The sequence below is a fragment of the Nelusetta ayraudi genome, unplaced genomic scaffold (assembly GCF_046127955.1).
Source record: "Nelusetta ayraudi isolate G7.1 ecotype Tasmania unplaced genomic scaffold, CSIRO-AGI_Nayr_v1 ptg000021l, whole genome shotgun sequence".
NCBI classification, from domain to species: Eukaryota; Metazoa; Chordata; class Actinopteri; order Tetraodontiformes; family Monacanthidae; genus Nelusetta; species Nelusetta ayraudi.
In genome coordinates, this window is record NW_027466071.1 from 4,240,708 (window position 1) to 4,263,208 (window position 22,501).

General features: G+C 42.8%; 3 protein-coding genes across 8 annotated transcripts in view; all 3 read left to right on the plus strand.

Moving 5' to 3' along the window:
* The window catches only part of clmna (calmin a), a 38,760-nt gene that overhangs the window by 3,949 nt on the left and 12,310 nt on the right, over positions 1–22,501 (plus strand). For 2 of the 3 annotated variants that reach the window (XM_076027726.1, XM_076027728.1), the window contains exons 3-13: positions 207–302; positions 404–487; positions 595–687; positions 1,446–1,642; positions 2,389–2,582; positions 2,769–2,851; positions 2,969–5,011; positions 5,142–5,269; positions 6,275–6,362; positions 6,466–6,521; positions 7,596–9,411. In XM_076027726.1, the coding sequence (XP_075883841.1) occupies positions 207–302; positions 404–487; positions 595–687; positions 1,446–1,642; positions 2,389–2,582; positions 2,769–2,851; positions 2,969–5,011; positions 5,142–5,269; positions 6,275–6,362; positions 6,466–6,521; positions 7,596–7,713 (3,180 nt within the window). In that variant the 3' untranslated portion in view covers positions 7,714–9,411. Of the gene's footprint in view, positions 1–206; positions 303–403; positions 488–594; positions 688–1,445; positions 1,643–2,388; positions 2,583–2,768; positions 2,852–2,968; positions 5,012–5,141; positions 5,270–6,274; positions 6,363–6,465; positions 6,522–7,595; positions 9,412–22,501 lie in introns of those variants that run through there. The other variant, XM_076027727.1, reaches the window with a different exon arrangement.
* LOC142889117 (nuclear factor 7, brain-like) lies at positions 9,754–21,419 on the plus strand. Of its 4 annotated transcripts, none has more exons than XR_012926796.1 (3): positions 9,754–10,039; positions 19,255–21,034; positions 21,133–21,419. XR_012926796.1 is itself a non-coding variant. In XM_076027744.1 (3 exons), exon 3 carries the CDS (start codon positions 19,486–19,488, stop codon positions 20,944–20,946), a length of 1,461 nt encoding a protein of 486 aa, XP_075883859.1. In that variant the 5' UTR covers positions 18,414–18,445; positions 18,661–18,721; positions 19,255–19,485; the 3' UTR covers positions 20,947–21,419. The 4 variants fall into 4 exon arrangements, 3 of the variants coding, with proteins under 3 accessions (XP_075883857.1, XP_075883859.1, XP_075883858.1); XM_076027744.1 differs by lacking the exon at positions 9,754–10,039 and adding exons at positions 18,414–18,445; positions 18,661–18,721 and having other exon boundaries at positions 19,255–21,419; XM_076027742.1 differs by having other exon boundaries at positions 9,755–10,039; positions 19,255–21,419.
* LOC142889116 (nuclear factor 7, brain-like) lies at positions 10,033–12,037 on the plus strand. Its single transcript, XM_076027741.1, has one exon. It carries the CDS (start codon positions 10,108–10,110, stop codon positions 11,566–11,568), a length of 1,461 nt encoding a protein of 486 aa, XP_075883856.1. The 5' UTR covers positions 10,033–10,107; the 3' UTR covers positions 11,569–12,037.

The window sequence follows — 22,501 nt, forward strand, 5'->3', positions numbered from 1 at the left end:
CACTGGTGTTTGCTTACTTATCCTATTTTTTTATTTAATTAAAAAACAAAAAAATCTTTTGTATGTTTTGATTTTGTATCCCTTTTATTTTCTCATTTTCCTTCATGTTCGAAATAAATGGATAAAATCAAAAATGAAAAAAATCCAATTGAATTCATTCAATGTTGTTCCTCTAATTGTCTCTCTGTCTCCTCCATCCCTCTCAGTGCGACCCACCGATTGAGGTCCAGGACCTGTTCCAGGACGTCCAGGATGGACACGTTCTCATGGCTCTGCTGGAGGAGCTCTCTGGCTGCAAGCTGGTCAGACCTTCACTGGGACACTCAGCACTGTCGACTCTCTGCTTTTCTTTGACGTGGCTGTTCATGTACTTTGCTAGTAATGCTCTCTGTTTATATTCCAGCTCCACGGCTTCAAGAAGTCCTCCCACCGTATCTTCAGACTCAACAACATTGCCAAGGTTTTGTCTTTTCTGGAGCAAAGAAACGTGAGTGCGTCAGATGTATGTATTGATGTATTGATGTATTGATGTATTGATGTATTGACGTTGTGTCCAGTCAGAGTCAAACAGAGGTGTGTGTGTGTGTTGCTTAGGTGAAGCTGGTCAGTATCGATGCAGCTGATGTTGCTGACGGACACTCCTCCATCATCCTGGGACTCATCTGGAACATCATCCTCTTTTTTCAGGTTGTCGTTTCTTTGCCTGTAATATACTGTCTAGCGAGAGGCCGCTAATAATCTTCTGGCAAGTAGGAGCGAGAGTGAGAATGAGTCAGTTAGCGTCGATTTTAGTCATTGCTGGTTTTAATATTTCCTACAACAGTTGTCTTTCAATCTTCCACCGTCCTCATGAAGAGTCTCACTGGGAGACATGGAACCCCACCACTGTTTTTCTGCTCAATACGAACCTTTATAGATCCGATATACACACCAACACAAACTCTTTGCTTCTCTTCTTATCAACCTGAGTCCCATCAACCTCGGTGCATCATCAAACACGGGCTCTAGGGGAGCAAGTGCTCTCCTCGCAACCACTTGTTTGAATCCTTGCACTTGATAATTTTCAACATTTTTTCTGCCAAATCTCACTATTTTGCACCTATCTAACATTTTTATAATTGCACTAAGATATCTGTGAGTTACTACTTTATGAGTAGAAATTATTTACTATTACTCAAACACAAGTCTAGTTTAGAAACCATGTTTTTTAAATTAGCGTCCAACATTTATTTTTTTGTGTCTTATTATTGTCTAATGTGCCCTATGCCTAATGAACACACCAGTTTGTCACTCTCCATTATTCACTGAATAGTTTTAATCTTTATTTGTTATTTTTCTGTGTCAAAAACATTGAAGTTAGTCGACCTGAAGAGACTTGTTTATTTCATTGTGTGATTTCTCAGCACTGTTGCATTATAGATGTTCACTCTGATGCCTTGTTTCAGATTAAAGAGCTGACTGGGAACATCAGGTGCCAGTTCCCCTCCTCCTCCTCCAGCTTCACCTCCTCCTCCTCCAGCTTCTCCACCACGCCCACCAGCTTTGACTTGACGCCACCAGACCAGCTGGCCTCCACGGCCCAGAGAGAGCAGAGCAGAGCCATCAAGAAGCTGCTGCACTGGGTCCAGAAGAGAACACGCCAGTACGTCTGTTGCTGCTGTTACCCTGCTGTTACTGCTGCTGTTACTGTTACTGTGCTGCTGCTGCTGCTGCTGCTGCTACTGCTACTGCTGACTGTTGTTACCGCTGCTGTTTCTGTTACTGCTGCTGTTACTGTTACTGTTACTGCTGCCATTACTGCGACTGGTGTTACCATTTACTGTTACTGCTGCTGCTGCTGCTGCTGCTGCTTTGAGTGAAGGCTGCTTATATTTTTAGACCAGGCTCTTCACAAGACACCACAGCAAGGTCTGCGGACCCCCCTGGACCCACTGTATTTCACACCCTGCCTGTAGTTTTCTTTAACAAGTTATAGTTTGCCAAAATCCATTCCATCCTTTATTACGCCAGCATCAACATGGACATGGAGATTGCAGCACTTTATTTATCATCACCATCATACAGCCCATGCATTTATGAATCCTCTCCAGTGCAGTCACCCACAAACCACATGCTCTCTCTTCTGCATTCAGTGGAGGAGATGTTAGTAGGCTGAGTAGATGATAGATAGATAGATAGATAGATAGATAGATAGATAGATAGATAGATACTGTGGATAGATAGATAATTTTTTAGTATAAGTCTATATTTGTAGCAAAAATAATGTGGATATGTATATTGACAAACTTGTTTTATGTATGTGTGGGTGTGTATGTATAAGTGTATAAATATAGTAATCTCTTCAGAATACTTGTATAACCAACTCATTTTTGTCTGCCACCGCTGTAGGTTTGGTGTGGCTGTGCTGGACTTTGGGAGGAGTTGGAGAAGTGGTCTGGTGTTCCTGGCTGTCATTAAGTCCATTGATCCCAGCCTGGTGGACATGAGGAAGGCACTACTGAGGAGCGCCAGAGAGAACCTGGAGGAAGCCTTCAGAATAGCCCACTTTGGTCTGGGCATACCACGCCTGCTGGAGCCAGAAGGTAACGAGAAGAATCACTGTTCCTATGTGTTGGTTTGGTGGTTGAGTTATAATGAGATTAAACCTCATGTTGTTACTGGCATTCTGTCATTTAAATTAGTGGAGTCTCGTACTTGAGCAATGCTAAACCTCTTTCAATCTTATTTCTGAACATCTGCTTTCAACTTCATGTCTCTCTTCCACCTAGACGTGATTATCAGCTCACCAGATGAGCAGTCAATTATGATGTATGTTTCTCAATTCCTGGAGCACTTCCCTGACATGGAGCAGGTGAGGATCCTAGTATTACATTGCAAATCAATCTTCCATTAATATTAGATTCTCTCTTTTTGACTGTTAGCACAAATACATTCAGCTTGCCTTGTGTGTTCTCTGTGTCTTCTTCAGGCAGAGGAACCTTGTCGACTGGATCAAAGAAGTGTCTCATTGTGCCGACTCAACTTTCACGACAGTGACTCTAAACACGTTGGGAATGTTTTCAACAGGAACACCATGAGGGAGAGGTCCCGTATGTTCCAGGGGGACAGTACCCGACAATACTCCAAAATCCTAGTTGCCCCTGTACCTGAAGGCAGCAGATCCATGTCGCTCCCCCTCAGACCTCTTGCATCTCGGTCCAGTGAAGACCTTCTCCGAGATTCCTCCTGGCTCAGTGGAGAGGAGGTGGTTGATGAGCCAGTCTGTGTCTCACCCAGTCTTCCTTGTCGTGAATCGTCCACTGGCTCGTCAGTGCTTGATTCTCTGAACTCTGAGTCTCTGACTTGTAACTCTGCGTTGGAGTCTCCAGACTCCTGGGCGGACAGCGACTTAGCCGTCATGGTGGAGACGTTTGGTGAAAACCAAAGTGTTTGCTCGGCGTGTGACAGTGGAGTAGCGTGTGACTGTGCCAAACCAGTAGAGAGCTCCACTCTTGAGGAGAGCTTCATTCCATCTGTAGAGGAGGAGACCCCACCAGTGGACAATGAAGCAGCAACAGCAGAGTCAGGTACCGATGAAGCGGTTGACTTCCAAAGCTCATCAAAGAGGAGTCAAGAGGAAGTCCAAAGTTATGCAACTCATCAGGAAGCTGTGGAAGTGAGGCGGGAAGACGACTGTTCTGAGAACCAGACTGGAGATTCCAACCCAGTGGAAGAGTTGACGAAGTCCAACAGAGTTGAGGTCACAAACATCATTGCCTCTGAAGAGGTGGATTCAAGTTCTTGTCCAAAAGATGAAGCGCTAAGAGAGGAAGCACTTCCTCTTAAACCAGTTGATGCAGAGGAACTGATCAGCTGTGATGATGGAACTGGAGCGACAGCCGTGTCCCAACACTTTGGCAACACTGAGGTACCAACACCTGAGAAGCCTGTGGAGCAAAATGTTACAGAAAGAGTCAATTCAGAAACCAAACTTTTAGAGAAGGCCGATGAACAAAATAATAATAACAATCCGCTTCACAATGAAGCACAAATTAGTGGGAAAACCGAAAATCAGAATGAGGTAAAACTTTCAGAAGATGTTGAACCAGATTTTAAATCTCACATACATGAAGCATCTTCAGATCTTCAGGGAAGCTTTCAGCCAGTGACTTCAGATTCCTCAGTAAAAACACAATCGCTTTACCAAGAGCAACCCTCACCAACACCTCTGGATCCAAGCCATGCAAGAAGCAGTGCTCTGCGCTCTACCTCTACTGAGCAAGAAGAACAGGATTTTGACAGAACACGTGACCTGGAGAGAAACGTGACAAAGGAAAATGAAGACTTTGGTTGTAACCAAACTGATGTAGATGACAAGAAAGAAATTGAAAGCAGGCCACTTTTTTCCCCAGTTATTGAAAACGATGAGCCAACAACTTCATTGTCCTTGGAAGATACAAATAGAACAGAAACAAACAAATTATCAAGCGAAGACGTGTTGCCACCAGGTGAAAGTCAAATCCAGGAAAGCACGACTGAACCAGAACTAGAAGAGTCTTCTCATGCTAGGAACGCTGATAAGAAAGTGAACATTCAGACTTCTTTTGGAAATGCTGAATCTGAGTCCATGGAAACTGAATGTGGTACCAACCAACAGGATGGACAGCAGGACCGAAAAATGAATGACGGCACCACCTATCAGCAGGACACAGTGGATCCAGTGGATCCAGTTCCCTTGGAACAAAGTAGTTTGAGGACTGTCAGTGAAGATGGACTCATTCTGAATGATTCTCAGATCTATGATTCAGTGGGTGATTCTGTGGAACCCATGGATATTTTCTACCCTGAAAAGGAGGACCCTGTGTCCTCTGAGCCCATTGACATGGAAATGCAGGGTTGGCCACTGGTTTTAAGTGTATCTGCTCTGCAACCTGCACCAGCGACAGATACGCTGCAAGATGCTCAACCCCTGAACCTTGTTGAAGAAGATCTTTTGAATGTGGAGAGTTTGAGTGAGCAAGTGGGTGGCAAGGTAAATGCAGTTCGACTGAGCCTGGGGCCACTTTATCTCAAAAGTGGTATTGCGAGTATGAGGGTTGTTTTTTGCCGCCCTTGCAGCAAACAAACCCATGGAAATAATACCTTGTCCGTTTGATCTCCAGGAACAAAGTTTACTTGTGTTGACGGAGACGGGGTCGCTGTTGGTTGATGGTCCTCCAGACGACAGGGGTGCCAGTGAGAGAGAGCCACAGGGAGTGGCCTTGGCCAAGGAATGCACAAGACCTGTCAGGTAGGCTTCTAATTCTTGGTGAGCTTCTCATAACACACAGAAACACTGGACCCTGGTCCAATGGAGTACTGTGACCATGGACGGCTCTGTTCTGGATTGGCCTCCCTCAGTCTGGTTTGCTTAGGTATGTCCTCTAATGTAACACAGTCATTTGTGTGGAGTCTGGGCAGATCTTGATGGACCATGGACAGATTGGAGTACAACAAGTTAGCAGATGTTTCTACTGGAACAAAAAAATAGGACTCAGGTTTTCAGGTGCAGTATCAAAGTCTGAATCACTCAGACTTTACACTTAAAGGTCCAGTGTGTAATATTTGGGGGATTTTGAGAAGAAACAGCAACATCAAGTGGTGACATTTCAGATTGCAGCTTTCACCCTCCCTCCCTCTCCTGAGCTGCCAGTGAACTACGGTGGCCCTGTGCACCTAAACCTGGATACCTGCGCCACCTTCTTCTTCTTCTTCTTCTTGGTTGGTTTATTTGAGGACGCCCCCTAGTGTTCAGCCTACCAAACACTATGCTGTCAGGCAGCTGGATTGTCCACACCAGGCTTCCTCAGAAATATGCTGGTGCTAACTGGGAGCACTGGGACCCTGATTGATCCATGGAGGTTCTGATATATATGAGAACCATTCCAAGGGGAGGAAAACCAAATACCCTCTATTGTACTGGCAGTGTACACTTACTGTATACTAATGTATTTAAGGGCATAAATACATTATGGGTATAAAATGATAGAGACAACATTTTACACATTGGGCCTTTAATGGAAATGGAACTTTGCCACATGCAATCTACAGTATCAGCTAATAGAGAAAACATTAATTTATTTATGTTTATTCAGTTTCATTTAGTTAGCTCATTTATGAATACCCAAGAAATTACAGCTTTTGTTAGTTTGTTTATTGTGGAGCGAAGAAGTGTGTTTGGTTGAAGACCTGCAAATGTCCTTACATGGATGCAATCACCCAAGAGACTAAAATATAGTTTTTTCTTCCCCAACAGAGACATAAAAAGTTTGAACTTCCAAGATGAAAACCAGATCCCTCCAGTTGCCAGCCACAGAGAGGACTCGGACATCCCTCAACCAACGGTTTGTTGAACAGTCTGCTTGGTTTGAATCATAGACTTTACTGCTATTTAAACAGAACCTGTCAGACTGTAAATTGACCGTTATTTCCTTTTCTTGTGAAAAGATAAATCCAGGGGCTCCAGGGAGCAGAAATGCTGACAAGGAGGACTCTGACGTGTGGTGAGATTTTGTTTTTATTCTCGAGACTTCAGTAGGATAGCATCAGGACCTTGTTGTGGTCGTAGTAAAAAGTATTTGTGTATATATATGTGTGTGTATATTTATGTATATATGTTAATGTATGTATACATGTATGAATATATGTATATGTGTATATATAAATATACATATGTATATAAATATATGTACATATATGTATATATTTATATATATATATATATATATATATATATATGTATATATATATATATATATATATATATGTATATGTATATATATATATATATATATATATATATATATATATATATATATATATATATATATATAATGATGATAGAGAGATAGAGAGATATGAGAGATAGAATGATAGAGAGATAGATAGATCGTAATATTTGTACTTTATTGATCCCAAATTGGAAAACACATGAAAACACATATGGCATCAGATCAGCATAGTAAAACTGAAATCTATACGTATATATATATATATGTATATATATATATATATATATACATATATATATATATATATATATATATATATACATATATATATATATATATATATATATATATATATATATATATATATATATATATATACATATATATATATATATATATATATATATATACATATATATATATATATATATATTTATATATATATATAAATATATATATATATGTATATAAATATATATATATATGTATATATATATATATACATATATATGTATATATATATATATATATATATATATATGTATATATATATATATACATATATATGTATATATATGTATATATATATATATATATATATATATATATATGTGTATATATATATATATATATATATATATGTATATATATATATATATATATATACATATATATATATATACGTATAGATTTCAGTTTTACTATGCTGATCTGATGCCATATGTGTTTTCATGTGTTTTCCAATTTGGGATCAATAAAGTACAAATATTACGATCTATCTATCTCTCTATCATTCCCCCCCCCCCCCCTTCTCTCTCTCCCTTTGCGCTGCTCCTTTGTGTTCAGGACCAGCAAAGACTTGGAGCTCCACCTGCTGCTGCTGCTGTGGATGTTGCTCTACTGTTTCTGGCTGCTGCCTCGGATGGATGTGAAGGAACTGCCCCACCTACTGCTCAACCTCTGAACAACCCTCAGCTCTGCTGCACATGGAACAAGTGTTCCAGGAAAACACACGCTGCCACATGTATTTCTACTAGTACACTACCAGGGAAGGCAATGGACCAGGTTTTGATAGTACACACTGTACTGTGTGGGGAACAAAGTATGCATGTACAAGGTTCCTGTGTTCACTCCAATTTCTATGAGTCTGTCAATACAGAACTCGGCCGTGGAAGCGCTTTGTAATTGTTCACCCCCACGAGCCTCCACTAGAGGGCACTGTGCCATTTTATGTGAGCGGTGGCGCCATCTTCAGTGACAATCTCTGACTGTCATGTCACCACATGGCTTTGTCAGGGAAGCGACAGCATTTGAGAAGGAAATAAGCTATCATGAATGAAAATATACTTTTTAAAATCGCACTAAGCAGTAAATAATTTTTATAGATCCCAAACTCTATTGCAGTACACAAACATTGAAGCAACTGCTGCTGCTAAAACTGCTCATTATTTTTCCAAGACCAAACAGTGAAAACTAACATAACATCCTGACGTTCAGATGGATTTTCCACCAGTTTGAAGCCAAAGCTTTTACGAGGTACAGAAAAATGATCCTTTATACTGAGATATTTTTGTGGGATATTTTGAAGTGACGTTTTCTCTGACACGCTATGGCATTGTACATATTCTTTGTGTATTATTTAGCTGGTGACTGTGTTCGTGTTCTCAGAATGTAGATCTCCAGCTCTTCTCTTCACTGACTGAGGGCCAGTAGATTTCTGACACACTGTATTTTCCATTGGAATGTCGACTGAACCAAGTGCATTCAAATAACATTCAGAGTTTCAACGTTTATGTTTACAGACTTTAATACTTTTGAGGAATGAAACTTTTGCCTTAAGCTCTATATTATTAACTTACTATATACAACATGTACTATTCTATTGTATTGATTTCAAAGCTATGTTTCACAGGCCAGTGGTAAGAAGCCGAAAGACTCTTTAATGCTGACGACAACTAAACAAAGAGAAAATATTGTTGTGACACTTTAGTCAATAGACCCATGTTGTTCAAGATGAAACACTTCAATCCAAGCTCCCTGCTCTCTCTTGCTTGTCATTGGCTGATTTTTACTGCTTGTTTCCCTGATAATTATCAACAAGAACCATTTGTTACTGTTGCTGATGGAGTTTTAATGGACTTTTCCTCTCCTAGACTTTAAATATTGACTTCTGTAAGTGACACTGAGATGTTTCCATCACAGTTTGTTTTTTCACTGCATGGAGCTGAAGAGGAGGGAGCCGCCCGTGTGGTTAAAGTACAACAGTGAAGGTTACATGAGGTCAAATGAAATTCCATCAAGCGTCATCTGCAAATATATCCAATAGCACAACACTATGTTTTGCACTGTATTAGTACTTGTCAGTAATTTCAGCGTCTAACAAAGTGTGACTGCAACATGACGACTGGAGGTTCATGGAGCAAAGGAGGAACACATTACTCACTATGTTGATGATATTCTGCTCTGTTTTGTTTGTGCATGGCAATATTTAACAACCACTTAAAATATAAATATCAGCACTTGTTGAAGATCTTGTCATTTATTTCAGTGGGATAATCATGTGATGTGATAATCATGTGATATTTCAACAGCCAACATGAACACATGAAGTGTATGTATGAGGAGGATTCAATAAAACTACTAATTTCTATGTTCTTGACAATAGGAAGCACCTTTACTCAGTGTGGATTCTCAAATACTTGGAAATGTACATCATCAGAAAAGAAGAGTAAATCTGTTGCACTGTGACTTACTGTGTATGAGGACCATATAAGGGTAGGAAAAGCAAATGACTTTTATTGCACTGCCCTGAGACCTTGAGGAAGACCCAGGACACCCTGGAGCGACTAGGTCTCTCTGCTGGCCTGGGAACACCTTGGAGTCCCACTGGAGGAGCAGGAGGAGGTGACTGAGACCATGGAAGTCTGGGGGTCTCTGCTGAGACCGTTGTCCCCAAGACCAGACTCCAGCCTCAGCAGAAGATTGAAGAATGAATGAATGAATGGATGGATGGGGGTATACAATATGTCTTCTATATTTGTTTTCCACAGTATATAAGGAGCCTCAGACTGTCAAGAGGACTGTCACTTTAATCAAGCACCAACAAGGTCATCAACTGTACAGCCCCACCTGCAGGCGTCATTTATTGAGGCGGAAGGTGCAAAGGTTGATGAGAAGTCGTCTTGTTACAAGGAGCTGAGACGCCATTAGCTGGCATTGCAGAGTATCTGCTTTGAGCAAAACAATTGGAGGTTTTTCATCTGCAGTTCCACAGGACACAGACTGAGTCGGTGAGTCTGACTTTCCCAACTGGAAATAAATATTTCAATCCATCTGGCTGGGAGGAATATCTGCTGAAATGGCAGAGAAATTAGCTCGTGTAGAAAGTTTACTCAACTGTTCAGTTTGTTTAGAGACTTTCAAAGACCCAGTGACTCTGAGCTGCACCCACAGCTTCTGCTCCAAGTGTCTGCAGACCTTCTGGGAGAAGAATGAAAGCAAAAACTGTCCTGTATGTAGAAGAAAATCCTCAATGGAATTTCCACTGGTGAACTTTGTCTTAAAGGAACTGGTTGAGTCGTTGGCTGACAGCCTGCAGTCTGGATCGTCTGAGACAGTGGAAGCAGTGAAGGTGGAACTGCTGTGCAAACACAAAGAAGAGACCAAATTGTTCTGTGAGGATGAGCAGAAAGCTGTGTGCTCTGTGTGTGAGTTTTCTCTCCACCAGGGTCACAAGGTGGTTCCTGTGGAAGAAGCAGTCCCAGGACTGAAGGAGCAGCTGAAGTCCAACTTCACAGCTTTAAAGGACAAGAAGAAGAAATACGGAGAAGTTGAGTTAAAATTCAAACAAGTGATTCAACACTTGGAGAAGCAGGCGTTGTCCACAGAGAAGGAGATCAGAGCAGAGTTTGACAAGCTCCGCCTCTTCCTGAGAGAGGAAGAGGAGTCCAGACTGGCGGCTCTGAGGGAGGAAGAGGAGCAGAAGAGGAAGACTGTGATCAGAGAGATGGAGAAGGTTCAGGAGAAGATGTCTTCTCTGTCTAGGACCATCACTGCTGTTGAGAAGGAGCTGCAGCAGAAGGACACCATGGTCTTCCTCAACAGTTATAAAGGCCTTCAGAGCAGAGCCAGAGACCAGTGCTCCCAGTCAGAGCCACAGCTGCTCCCAGGAGCACTGATCAACGTGGCCAAACACCTGGGCAACCTGTCCTTCACAGTGTGGAAGAAGATGAAGGACCAGGTCCACTTCAGTCCAGTCATCCTGGACCCAAACACTGCACACTGCTGCCTCCACCTGTCTGATGACCTGACCAGTGTGAGATATGGAGAAACATCTCAGCAGCTTCCTGATAATCCAGAGAGACACACTGGATATGCCAATGTTCTGGGTTCTGAAGGTTTCAGCTCAGGACAACACAGCTGGGAGGTGGAGGTGGGAGATCATCCTTTGTGGGCTATAGGTGTCGCTAAAGAGTCAGCTGACAGGAAGGGTGAGGGATCTGCCTCACCAAAATATGGACTCTGGTGTTTATTATATGGAAATGGAAAATATTCTAATGGTTCTGGTGGCACTGTCACGGTGAAGAAGAGTGTGGAGAGACTCAGAGTCCAGCTGGACTTTGACCAGGGGAAGGTTTCCTTCTACGACGCTGTGGACCAGACTCACATCTGCACTCATAGAGACACTTTCACTGAGAAACTCTTCCCATTTTTCGGTGTTGGAAAGGCTAGAGATCAGAAAACTGCTGACATCAGGATGTGTGAGAGAGATTTTTCAGTGAAGTTAAAGAAGGAGGTCGAGTTGTTAGCGATGCGTTAGCTCGTTGCTAACAGGGGGGCTCTTTAGAGGTTCAGACTGTTTTGAGTCTTTGATTGAAAATCACGTGTTTGAAAATGATTTGAAACCAGTTATAGACGATGGAAAAATGTCTTCAATCAATCATGTAGAAATGACAATGATTGTTTTTTGTTTGTTTTTTGCTTTTATAAACCATTTATTTGGAAGAAAAGAAAAACCAAACTCACTCACTACAAAACATTTATCTTTCAGCCATCCAATGTTTTCTGAAATGTATAATTTACTTAAAAACTAATTAGACATGAACTGAATTATTGATATTTGTAAACTGTAATTGTCTTTTTTGTTGTTTAAACTATTGAGAACACACAATTGGTCACGTGGGGAAGATGGTTGTGAAAATCAACTTCATCTTTATTCGATATTGTTTTAATCTTTGTGCTTCTTTGAGTCAAATTGATTTCATGGCAATAGTTTTATGTAAAACCTGAAACTATCACATTATTTTGTCAAAGTTTAACCTTTTAACATTAAAATGTGCACGATTTTACACAAAACTATTGGGTTTTTTTTGTGAAAGTTTAACTACCTAGTGGCGGACGTGTCTCTCGGTGGCGGATAGGTGATCTAAAAATGTCGGTGTTTTTTCTAACTTTTTTTCATACTGAGCACTTTAGAATTGTTTGTTAATAGTTTTTGATTATGCGAGTGTAGTTTTTGTATTTTTTCTTAGTTTAGTTTTGTGGGTTTTTTTTTTGTTTTGTTTGTCGCCGGACGTCGCGGCAGCCTCGTGGCCGAGATGGCTTCGCCCTCTGCGGCGTCGCCTCTGTCACTGAGGAACGGCGTCCGCGTTGCGTCCCCACCGAGCTCCTCCGTAGAACAAGTTCTACCGGCGATCGGGGAGCAGGTGGGGCACGCCAACATCTCATACGCATCCCGTATGAATAAGGCACTGGTGGAAAAAGAGATCAAACAGCTCAGACGGCGAAAACGCATCGGTTTTTAATAGCGACAGCGAACTTAGTGAAGGAGCGAGAGACTGCACGGTTAGCATGAAGGCTGACAACACACGGGCTGTTACCATGGAGACAGACGGAGATAATGACTCTGACTCTGCCTCAGTGGCAGACAGTGCCAGCCAAAAATCTGACGTGTACTCCCTCCAGGAAGTAACTGAGTTTTTAGATGAAACTTTTGGCAAGTCCGTGGAAGTAACCGATTATTTCCCGGACATTGTTAAGTTCATCCAGTCCGTCAGCACCCACCAGAAAATGGCGGGGGTCGATGAACTGGATGAAAGGAAGAGATATCGACTGGCCAAACATGTGGCTTCTCTTAGGAAAAGGTTAAAAGTTAAAAAGATTTCTAGTAAAGCAAAACTGTTCACATCTTAGTTTTTTACTATGGCAGTTTTTCACCTGGTGTTTCTTAACTGGCTTTTATATCTTGTCTATTTTACGCTTTTAACTCTTTTCTCTATGGACATTTTAAAGATATCTTCTTTAAACATGAATGGGGGAAGGGGTGCACAAAGAAGGGCTCTGGTGGGTGAGATTTTTCAACAAAAAAAGCTAGATGGCCTCTGGGAAATCTTCAGGACTGGATGGATTACCAGCAGAATTTTTTAAACATTTCTGGAACCTTTTAGGACACGACTTTTTAGACGTTTTTAATGAGTCTTTTAAGAATGGAGCTCTCCCAGCTTCATGCCGGCGCGCAGTGATCTCCCTTTTACCCAAAAAGGGAGACCTGACACTTTTAAAGAACTGGCGTCCGGTTGCATTGCTTTGCACTGGCTATAAAATTATCTCAAAAACACTAGCAAACAGACTGAAAGTCTTTATGGACCAAATCATTGGTTCGGACCAATCATATTGTGTTCCAGGCAGGTCCATTTTAGATAATCTGTTTTTAATGAGAGACGTTTTTGATGTGTGCAAAATGCATGGTTTGAATGTTGGCCTGATATCCATAGACCAAGAAAAAGTTTTGATCGTGTCGGCCACAACTATTTGTTTGCTGTTTTACGGGCGTTTGGGGTGGGGGAGTATTTTTTAAAATGGGTGAAACTCATGTACCACAACGTGTCCTGTGTGGTGAAAGTGAAGGGGGGACTGACCAGACCAGTTCCGGTCAAGAGGTGTATTAGGCAGGGATGCCCTATCTCTGGCTTGCTATATAGCATTGCCATCAAACCCCTCTTGGCATGGCTCAGAGGCAAGGTGAGCGGCCTGAGCCTCCCTGGACTTTTTAATCACGCACCAGTTATTGTTTCTGCATATGCAGATGACGTGAATGTGTTTTTAAAAGATGAAAAAGATATTTCAGCGCTTACACAAGGTCTCCAGCTCTTTGAGGATGCTTCATCTGCAAAGGTGAACTGGACCAAGAGTGAGGCTTGCCTCATTGGCCAGTGGAGTCCAGCACATGTGCCGGCTCTTCCAGGAGGAATTAGATGGAGAACCGATGGGCTCAAAATCCTGGGAGTATACTTGGGTAAAGAGGATTTGGTGAGTAAAAATTGGGAGGGAGTGCTGGACAATGTTCGAGCCAAGTTACTTTCAGGGAAATGGTTGCTCCCTCAGCTGTCTTATAGGGGAAGAGTTCTGGTCATAAACAACTTGGTGGCTGCTTCCCTGTGGCATAAACTCCAGGTACTGGTCCCCCCAACTGGGTTTTTGGAGGAAATCCAAAAGCTGTTGGTGGATTTCTTCTGGTCTGGACGCCACTGGACAAGAGGAGCTGTCCTTCACCTTCCAGTACCTGAAGGAGGCCAGGGCCTGGTGGATGTTGTTTCCAGAGTGGCAGGTTTCCGACTTCATACACTCAAGCAATTCCTGTATGGGACCTCAGTGTGGTGGATGGACACTGCACGAATCCTGTTCCAGGAAGCAGGAAGGCTGGGCTTTGACAAGCAGCTTTTCCTGATGGAGCCACCTGCAGGTGGTTTTAAAGAACTACCACCCTTTTACAACTCAATTTTAACTGTTTGGAAAAGTCTAAAAGTCTTTAGACCACCTGACCCTCCACCTGGAATGTGGATCTTTGAGGAGCCACTGTTCGACAATGATTTTATATCTGCTGACATTTTCTCCTCACCCACACTTCGAAATCACCTGGCACAAGCAGGAATTTTAAAGTTGGGACACATCGCAAGGCGCTCTACGGAGGAACTGGCTGATGCGATGGGAATAACGTCCAGGAGATTTTTAAATGGGATTGTTGGGAGGATGTGGAGTGGTCTATCCAGACCCCTGCGAAGTTTTGCGCAAAATCGTGCAAATGCTGACTCCTGGAGCAGTGGTTTGGACTACACTTTTCCAAGCCTTTCAGTAAGTCCTGCAGTGGAGGAGCCGCCAACACCCAGGGCCTCTGTGCTCCATCTAAAGAAACCGACGCCCATGAAACTGAGCAACATACAAGGGAAGCAGTTTTACCTTGTCTGCATGGTTACAAGGAATTTTTGCTCCATTTCTGGAATAGGGGATTGCAAATGGAAGGACATCCATGACCCAGACTCTTCCCCGAATGATGGCTGGCGGGTCCTGTATAAACCTCCAGTGGAGAAAAGGATGGCGGACATCCAGTGGAGGATAATACATGGGATAATAGCTACAAACAAGTACAGAGCTCACTTTGATCCAAGCACTGGGGTGGGGTGTCCTTTTTGTTTAGCACCCGAAACTCTGGAGCATTTGGTGCTCACCTGCCCAAGGCTTGGGGAATTGTTTACGTTTGTTAAAAGTTTTGGTTAAGGGTTTGGGGGAAACTTTCACAATCCCCATGTTTATCTTCGGCCCCAAGTATACTCCCAGGAAGAGGTCAGTCATTGTTTTAATCAATTTTATCTTTGCAAATGTGAAAATGGCCATTTGGAGAAGCCGGAAAAACCAGATGCTGGGAACTGGTTGGACGGATCCAGTCCGCTGTTTCAGGGGCCTGGTGTCAGCCAGGCTAAAGGTGGAGTACGCCTACTACAGGCTGACGAACAACCTTGCTGGTTTTTTAGAAGTGTGGGCTGTTGATGGTGTTCTTTGTACTGTAAGTGGCGGTGACGCCTTGGTACTTAAAGTGTAGTCTTTTTAGTACACAAATGTGCTTTTATCACACTTTGTAGATTACTTTTATCTAAGAGTAATCTACTTTTCGATTGACACGTAAACACTCACTCTCACTCACTCGCTCTCTCTCTCTCTCTCTCTCTCTCTCTCTCTCTCTCTCCCTCTTTATCCCTCTCTCTCTCTCTCCCTCTCTCTCTCTCACTCTCTCTCTCTCTCTATCACTCTCTCTCTGTCTCTCACTCTCTCTCTCTGTCTCTCTCTCTCTCCTTCTCTCTCCCTTTGCAAAATTCAGCATTGTACAAGGAAAACAACTGTACTACATCTGCTTGTTTGCCAGAATGTGTAAAATAAAGTGTGTTTTAAAAGTCAAAAAGTCTATCTATCTATCTTTCTATCTATCTATCTATCTCTCTCTCTCACTCTCCCCCCACCCCATCTCTCTCTCTCTCTCGCTCTCTCTCTCTCACTCTCTCTCTGTCTCTCTCTCTGTCTCTCTTTCTCTCTCTCTCTCTCCCTCTTTATCTCTCTCTCTCTCTCTCCCTCTCTCTCTCTCTCACTCTCTCTCTCTCTCTATCACTCTCTCTCTGTCTCTCACTCTCTCTCTCTCTGTCTCTCTCTCTCCTTCTCTCTCCCTTTGCAAAATTCAGCATTGTACAAGGAAAACAACTGTACTACATCTGCTTGTTTGCCAGAATGTGTAAAATAAAGTGTGTTTTAAAAGTCAAAAAGTCTATCTATCTATCTTTCTATCTATCTATCTATCTCTCTCTCTCACTCTCCCCCCACCCCATCTCTCTCTCTCTCTCTCTCTCTCTCTCTCTCTCTCTCTCTCCCTCTCTCTCTCTCCCTTTGCGCTGCTCCTTTGTGTTCAGGACCAGCAAAGACTTGGAGCTCCACCTGCTTCTGCTGCTGTGGATGTTGCTCTACTGTTTCTGGCTGCTGCCTCGGATGGATGTGAAGGAACTGCCCCACCCACTGCTCAACCTCTGAACAACCCTCAGCTCTGCTGCACATGGAACAAGTGTTCCAGGAAAACACACGCTGCCACATGTATTTCTACTAGTACACTACCAGGGAAGGCAATGGACCAGGTTTTGATAGTACACACTGTACTGTGTGGGGAACAAAGTATGCATGTACAAGGTTCCAGGGCTGGATTAAGAATACAGAGGCCCCTGGGCCAGACTCTTGGAGACCCCCCCCCCCCACACACACACACACACGCGCATGCACACACACAGACACAGCTGATTTCCGGAAGCTGAACGACAGAGCTGGCACCACACACATACACACTTATACATGCATGAACGCATCAAATGGCTGATGGTGCACAAGTGTGGCCTTACATGTTGGAAACTGGTGCACGTCCACAGGATTCACACTGACTGGCGACATCTGATTTGAATATTTTTAGATAAATTCATCACAAGACTCTCGGGACGTGCTGGTGTTGTATCTGTGTGTTATGTCAACATAACAACAAACAGTCTACACTCAAATGCAGTCAATGAACAACAACAACAGACTGGTGATCACCCTCAATCCACCTTATGCAGTGACCTTGTTCCTGGCCTTTCTCCCAGCAAACTCCTCCACCACATCATTGAAGTCCAGGTCTCTGACAGGTTCACACTCTATTGCCAGCAAGGACAGAGATCTCAGACGTGTTTGAGTCGTGCTCGTTCTGAGTTGCTTTTTTATTCTCCTGAGCCGGTGGATCGGATGCCTCTGCCACCGGGTAGCGGACCTGCTCTTCGCGGATTGTTGCGTCGACATTCTCGTCCTCTACTGCCGGCTCTTCATTAACATGTACGTTCCCAGAAGACTCGGTGAAAAAACGAGCAATGTTTGGAATCTTCTGTCGGAGTTCCGAATGTCTTTTATCCCTCTGCTGTTTTGCTTTTCATTTAGAGGCTCCACTCTCCCACCGTTCTAACTTTTTTCCCCCATGTCTTTCCTTCCTTTAGATTAGCTGACGTTAACATTCAGAACTCACATTTTGCGCTTTTCACCTTCATACCGGTAGATACATGTGCGTTCATGTGGTGTCGAAATAATGGGAAAACCGACTTTCCGACTGGGTTCTGTTTGATGAATACGAGTATTCATGTTTTCCCACGTTACAACTTTAGAGCACACGAACGCAACAAAGTTGGAAGAACAACTTGCCAAGAAGAAGTCGGATTTCCGACACCACTTGAACGCAGCATACGTGACAAAAAAGAAAGCTAACTGCCGGAGCCCGGAGGCCCCTGAGAGCTCGAGGCCCCCTGGCCGCGGCCCAGACGGCCCGGTTCATGATCCGGGCTTGGTCATTATCATTGAAGGTTCTTTTATTTATCCTGATGCAGTAATAGCACAGTCAAGTTCAGTCTGGAAATCTATTGACTGCACTTCTTTTACCTTGAGAGCCACAGATGAAAAACCTCAGAGGTTTGCAAAGGATCGGCTGCAAGTACTGTCTGAAAATATATCATCACAATCCTGTATGACTGCATATGATGTAGTTTTTATCTGTATATTACAGCGAGCTGTCAAGTATCTGGTGTAGAAGCTTCAATAAATACTGGCAACTCTGTGGTTGTGTGGTTCTGCTCTTTTCAAGATGTTCAATAAAGCTCATGTAACCAGGGTATACATTTTCTTTTGTTTTGGTCTTTTGAAATGTCATCAAAATCCTAATTTTATTTCTCTTCTTTTCTCTTCTTTTACTTTCTAGTTCAACGGAGGAAGCGACGGAGACGAAAAATCGGTACTGTCCCTTTAAGAAGGGGCCGCTTCCTCCGCGCCAAAGTTTTGACGCAGTCAATCTGTGCTACGCCCACTGAGAGCAGGTCGGTTTCGATTTCTCCTTTCCGGTTCTACTTGGTTTTAGTGAACCTGTTACGTGTTTATAAATATATATGTAGGAGTAATAAATAAAGAGTGTGAAATGTCCGGGGTGTGTTTCGTGTGGAGAATGTTGCAGACGTGCCTCGTTATTTTGATCGCTAGTACACTTTTCTTTCCGGAGCTTTTTCTCATGTGTATGTATGTGTGTTGCTGACAGAGGCCTGCAGTGTCAGCCACACCTCGCATCACAGTCTGCGTTCATTTGTCTCTTCATACAGGTATGGAGATTGGTAGTTCTATGTATTGCTTCTGTTTTATAAATAACTTTTGAAGAATATTTTATTGAATTGAATGTTATTATTTTATGTCTCAGTCTGTGCTGCGCCCACTGAGAGCAGAGGCTGAAGTTGGCACCACATTCGCCGCGGTGCTTCTTAGGTTTCGATTCCACTTAAAAAATAAAATAAAATAAAAAATAAAAGATCCTCAATGTGACCGCTAGAGGGCCTGGGAGCTCCACTATCACAATCAGTTGACATACAATATGGGAAATCATTTTTGACCTTTTGGGGGGACTCCAAAGTTGGCAACTTTGCCATTGACATTATATTTTTCAGTTTTTCAGGTGGATTGTGAAATATGTCAACTGATTGTGATAGTAGAGCTCCCATAATTTACAATGATACCTCACATGTCAATTTCTACTGTATAATTCTGGAAATAATCCACCTGAAAAAGTGAAAAATATCATAATGTCAATGGCAAAGTTGCTACTTAGATAAAATATTGCTTGTTTACTTGTTTTCCACAGTACATAAGGAGCCTCAGACAGTCAAGAGGACTGTCACCTTAATAAAGCACCAACAAGGTCATCAACTGTACAGCCCCACCTGCAGGTGTCATTTATTGAGGCGGAAGGTACAAAGGTTGATGAGAAGTCGTCTTGTTACAAGGAGCTGAGACGCCATTAGCTGGCATTGCAGAGTATCTGCTTTGGATATAAATATTTCAATCCATCTGGCTGGGAGGAATATCTGCTGAAATGGCAGAGAAATTAGCTCGTGTAGAAAGTTTACTCAACTGTTCAGTTTGTTTAGAGACTTTCAAAGACCCAGTGACTCTGAGCTGCACCCACAGCTTCTGCTCCAAGTGTCTGAAGACCTTCTGGGAGAAGAATGACAGAAAAAACTGTCCTGTATGTAGAAGAAACTCCTCAATGGATTTTCCACCGGTGAACTTTGGCCTGAAGCGTCTGGTGGAGTCGTTGGCTGACAGCCAGCAGTCTGGATCATCTGAGACAGTGGAAGCAGTGAAGGTGGAACTGCTGTGCAAACACAAAGCAGAGACCATAATGTTCTGTGAGGATGAGCAGAAAGCTCTGTGCTCTGTGTGTGAGTTTTCTCTCCACCAGGATCACAAGGTGGTTCCTGTGGAAGAAGCAGTCCCAGGACTGAAGGAGCAGCTGAAGTCCAACTTCACAGCTTTAAAGGACAAGAAGAAGAAATACGGAGAAGTTGAGTTAAAATTCAAACGAGTGATTCAACACTTGGAGAAGCAGGCGTCGTCCACAGAGAAGCAGATCAGAGCAGAGTTTGACAAGCTCCGCCTCTTCCTGAGAGAGGAAGAGGAGTCCAGACTGGCGGCTCTGAGGGAGGAAGAGGAGCAGAAGAGGAAGACTGTGATCAGAGAGATGGAGAAGGTTCAGGAGAAGATGTCTTCTCTGTCCAGCACCATCACTGCTGTTGAGGAGGAGCTGCAGCAGAAGGACACCATGGTCTTCCTCAACAGTTATAAAGGCCTTCAGAGCAAAGCCAGAGACCAGTGCTCCCAGTCAGAGCCACAGCTGCTCCCAGGAGCACTGATCAACGTGGCCAAACACCTGGGCAACCTGTCCTTCACAGTGTGGCAGAAGATGAAGGACCAGGTCCACTTCAGTCCAGTCATCCTGGACCCAAACACTGCACACTGCTGCCTCCACCTGTCTGATGACCTGACCAGTGTGAGATATGGAGAAACATCTCAGCAGCTTCCTGGTAATCCAGAGAGACACACTAGATATGCCAATGTTGTGGGTTCTGAAGGTTTCAGCTCAGGACAACACAGCTGGGAGGTGGAGGTGGGAGATCATCCTTGGTGGGCTATAGGTGTCGCTAAAGAGTCAGCTGACAGGAAGGGTGAGATATCTGCCTCACCAGAAGATGGACTCTGGTGTTTATTATATGCAAATGGAAAATACTCTGATGTTAGTGGTGACACTATCACAGTGAAGAAGATTGTGGAGAGACTCAGAGTCCAGCTGGACTTTGACCAGGGGAAGGTTTCCTTCTATGATGCTGTGGACCAGACTCACATCTACACTCATAGAGACACTTTCACGAAGAAACTCTTCCCATTTTTCGGTGTTGGAAAGGCTGGAGATCAGAAAACTGCTGACATCAGGATGTGTGAGAGAGATTTTTCAGTGAAGTTAAAGAAGGAGGTCGAGTTGTTAGCGATGCGTTAGCTCGTTGCTAACAGGGGGGCTCTTTAGAGGTTCAGACTGTTTTGAGTCTTTGATTGAAAATCACGTGTTTGAAAATGATTTGAAACCAGTTATAGACGATGGAAAAATGTCTTCAATCAATCATGTAGAAATGACAATGATTGTTTTTTGTTTGTTTTTTGCTTTTATAAACCATTTATTTGGAAGAAAAGAAAAACCAAACTCACTCACTACAAAACATTTATCTTTCAGCCATCCAATGTTTTCTGAAATGTATAATTTACTTAAAAACTAATTAGACATGAACTGAATTATTGATATTTGTAAACTGTAATTATCTTTTTTGTTGTTTAAACTATTGAGAACACACAATTGGTCACGTGGGGAAGATGGTTGTGAAAATCAACTTCATCTTTATTGGATATTGTTTTAATCTTTGTGCTTCTTTGAGTCAAATTGATTTCATGGCAATAGTTTTATGTAAAACCTGAAACTATCACATTATTTTGTCAAAGTTTAACCTTTTAACATTAAAATGTGCACGATTTTACACAAAACTATTGGGTTTTTTTTGTGAAAGTTTAACTACCTAGTGGCGGACGTGTCTCTCGGTGGCGGATAGGTGATCTAAAAATGTCGGTGTTTTTTCTAACTTTTTTTCAGACTGAGCACTTTAGAATTGTTTGTTAATAGTTTTTGATTGTGCGAGTGTAGTTTTTGTATTTTTTCTTAGTTTAGTTTTGTGGGGTTTTTTTTTGTTTTGTTTGTCGCCGGACGTCGCGGCAGCCTCGTGGCCGAGATGGCTTCGCCCTCTGCGGCGTCGCCTCTGTCACTGAGGAACGGCGTCCGCGTTGCGTCCCCACCGAGCTCCTCCGTAGAACAAGTTCTACCGGCGATCGGGGAGCAGGTGGGGCACGCCAACATCTCATATGCATCCCGTATGAATAAGGCACTGGTGGAAAAAGAGATCAAACAGCTCAGACGGCGAAAACGCATTGGTTTTTAATAGCGACAGCGAACTTAGTGAAGGAGCGAGAGACTGCACGGTTAGCATGAAGGCTGACAACACACGGGCTGTTACCATGGAGACAGACGGAGATAATGACTCTGACTCTGCCTCAGTGGCAGACAGTGCCAGCCAAAAATCTGACGTGTACTCCCTCCAGGAAGTAACTGAGTTTTTAGATGAAACTTTTTGCAAGTCCGTGGAAGTAACCGATTATTTCCCGGACATTGTTAAGTTCATCCAGTCCGTCAGTACCCACCAGAAAATGGCGGGGGTCGATGAACTGGATGAAAGGAAGAGATATCGACTGGCCAAACATGTGGCTTCTCTTAGGAAAAGGTTAAAAGTTAAAAAGATTTCTAGTAAAGCAAAACTGTTCACATCTTAGATTTTCACTATGGCAGTTTTTCACCTGGTGTTTCTTAACTGGCTTTTATATCTTGTCTATTTTACGCTTTTAACTCTTTTCTCTATGGACATTTTAAAGATATCTTCTTTAAACATGAATGGAGGAAGGGGTGCACAAAGAAGGGCTCTGGTGGGTGAGATTTTTAAACAAAAAAAGCTAGA

Bases quoted from the DNA above. Each gene is read 5' to 3' on its own strand.
- LOC142889116 (XM_076027741.1), top strand. From the start codon at position 10,108: ATGGCAGAGAAATTAGCTCGTGTAGAAAGTTTACTCAACTGTTCAGTT.
- LOC142889117 (XM_076027742.1), top strand. From the start codon at position 19,486: ATGGCAGAGAAATTAGCTCGTGTAGAAAGTTTACTCAACTGTTCAGTT.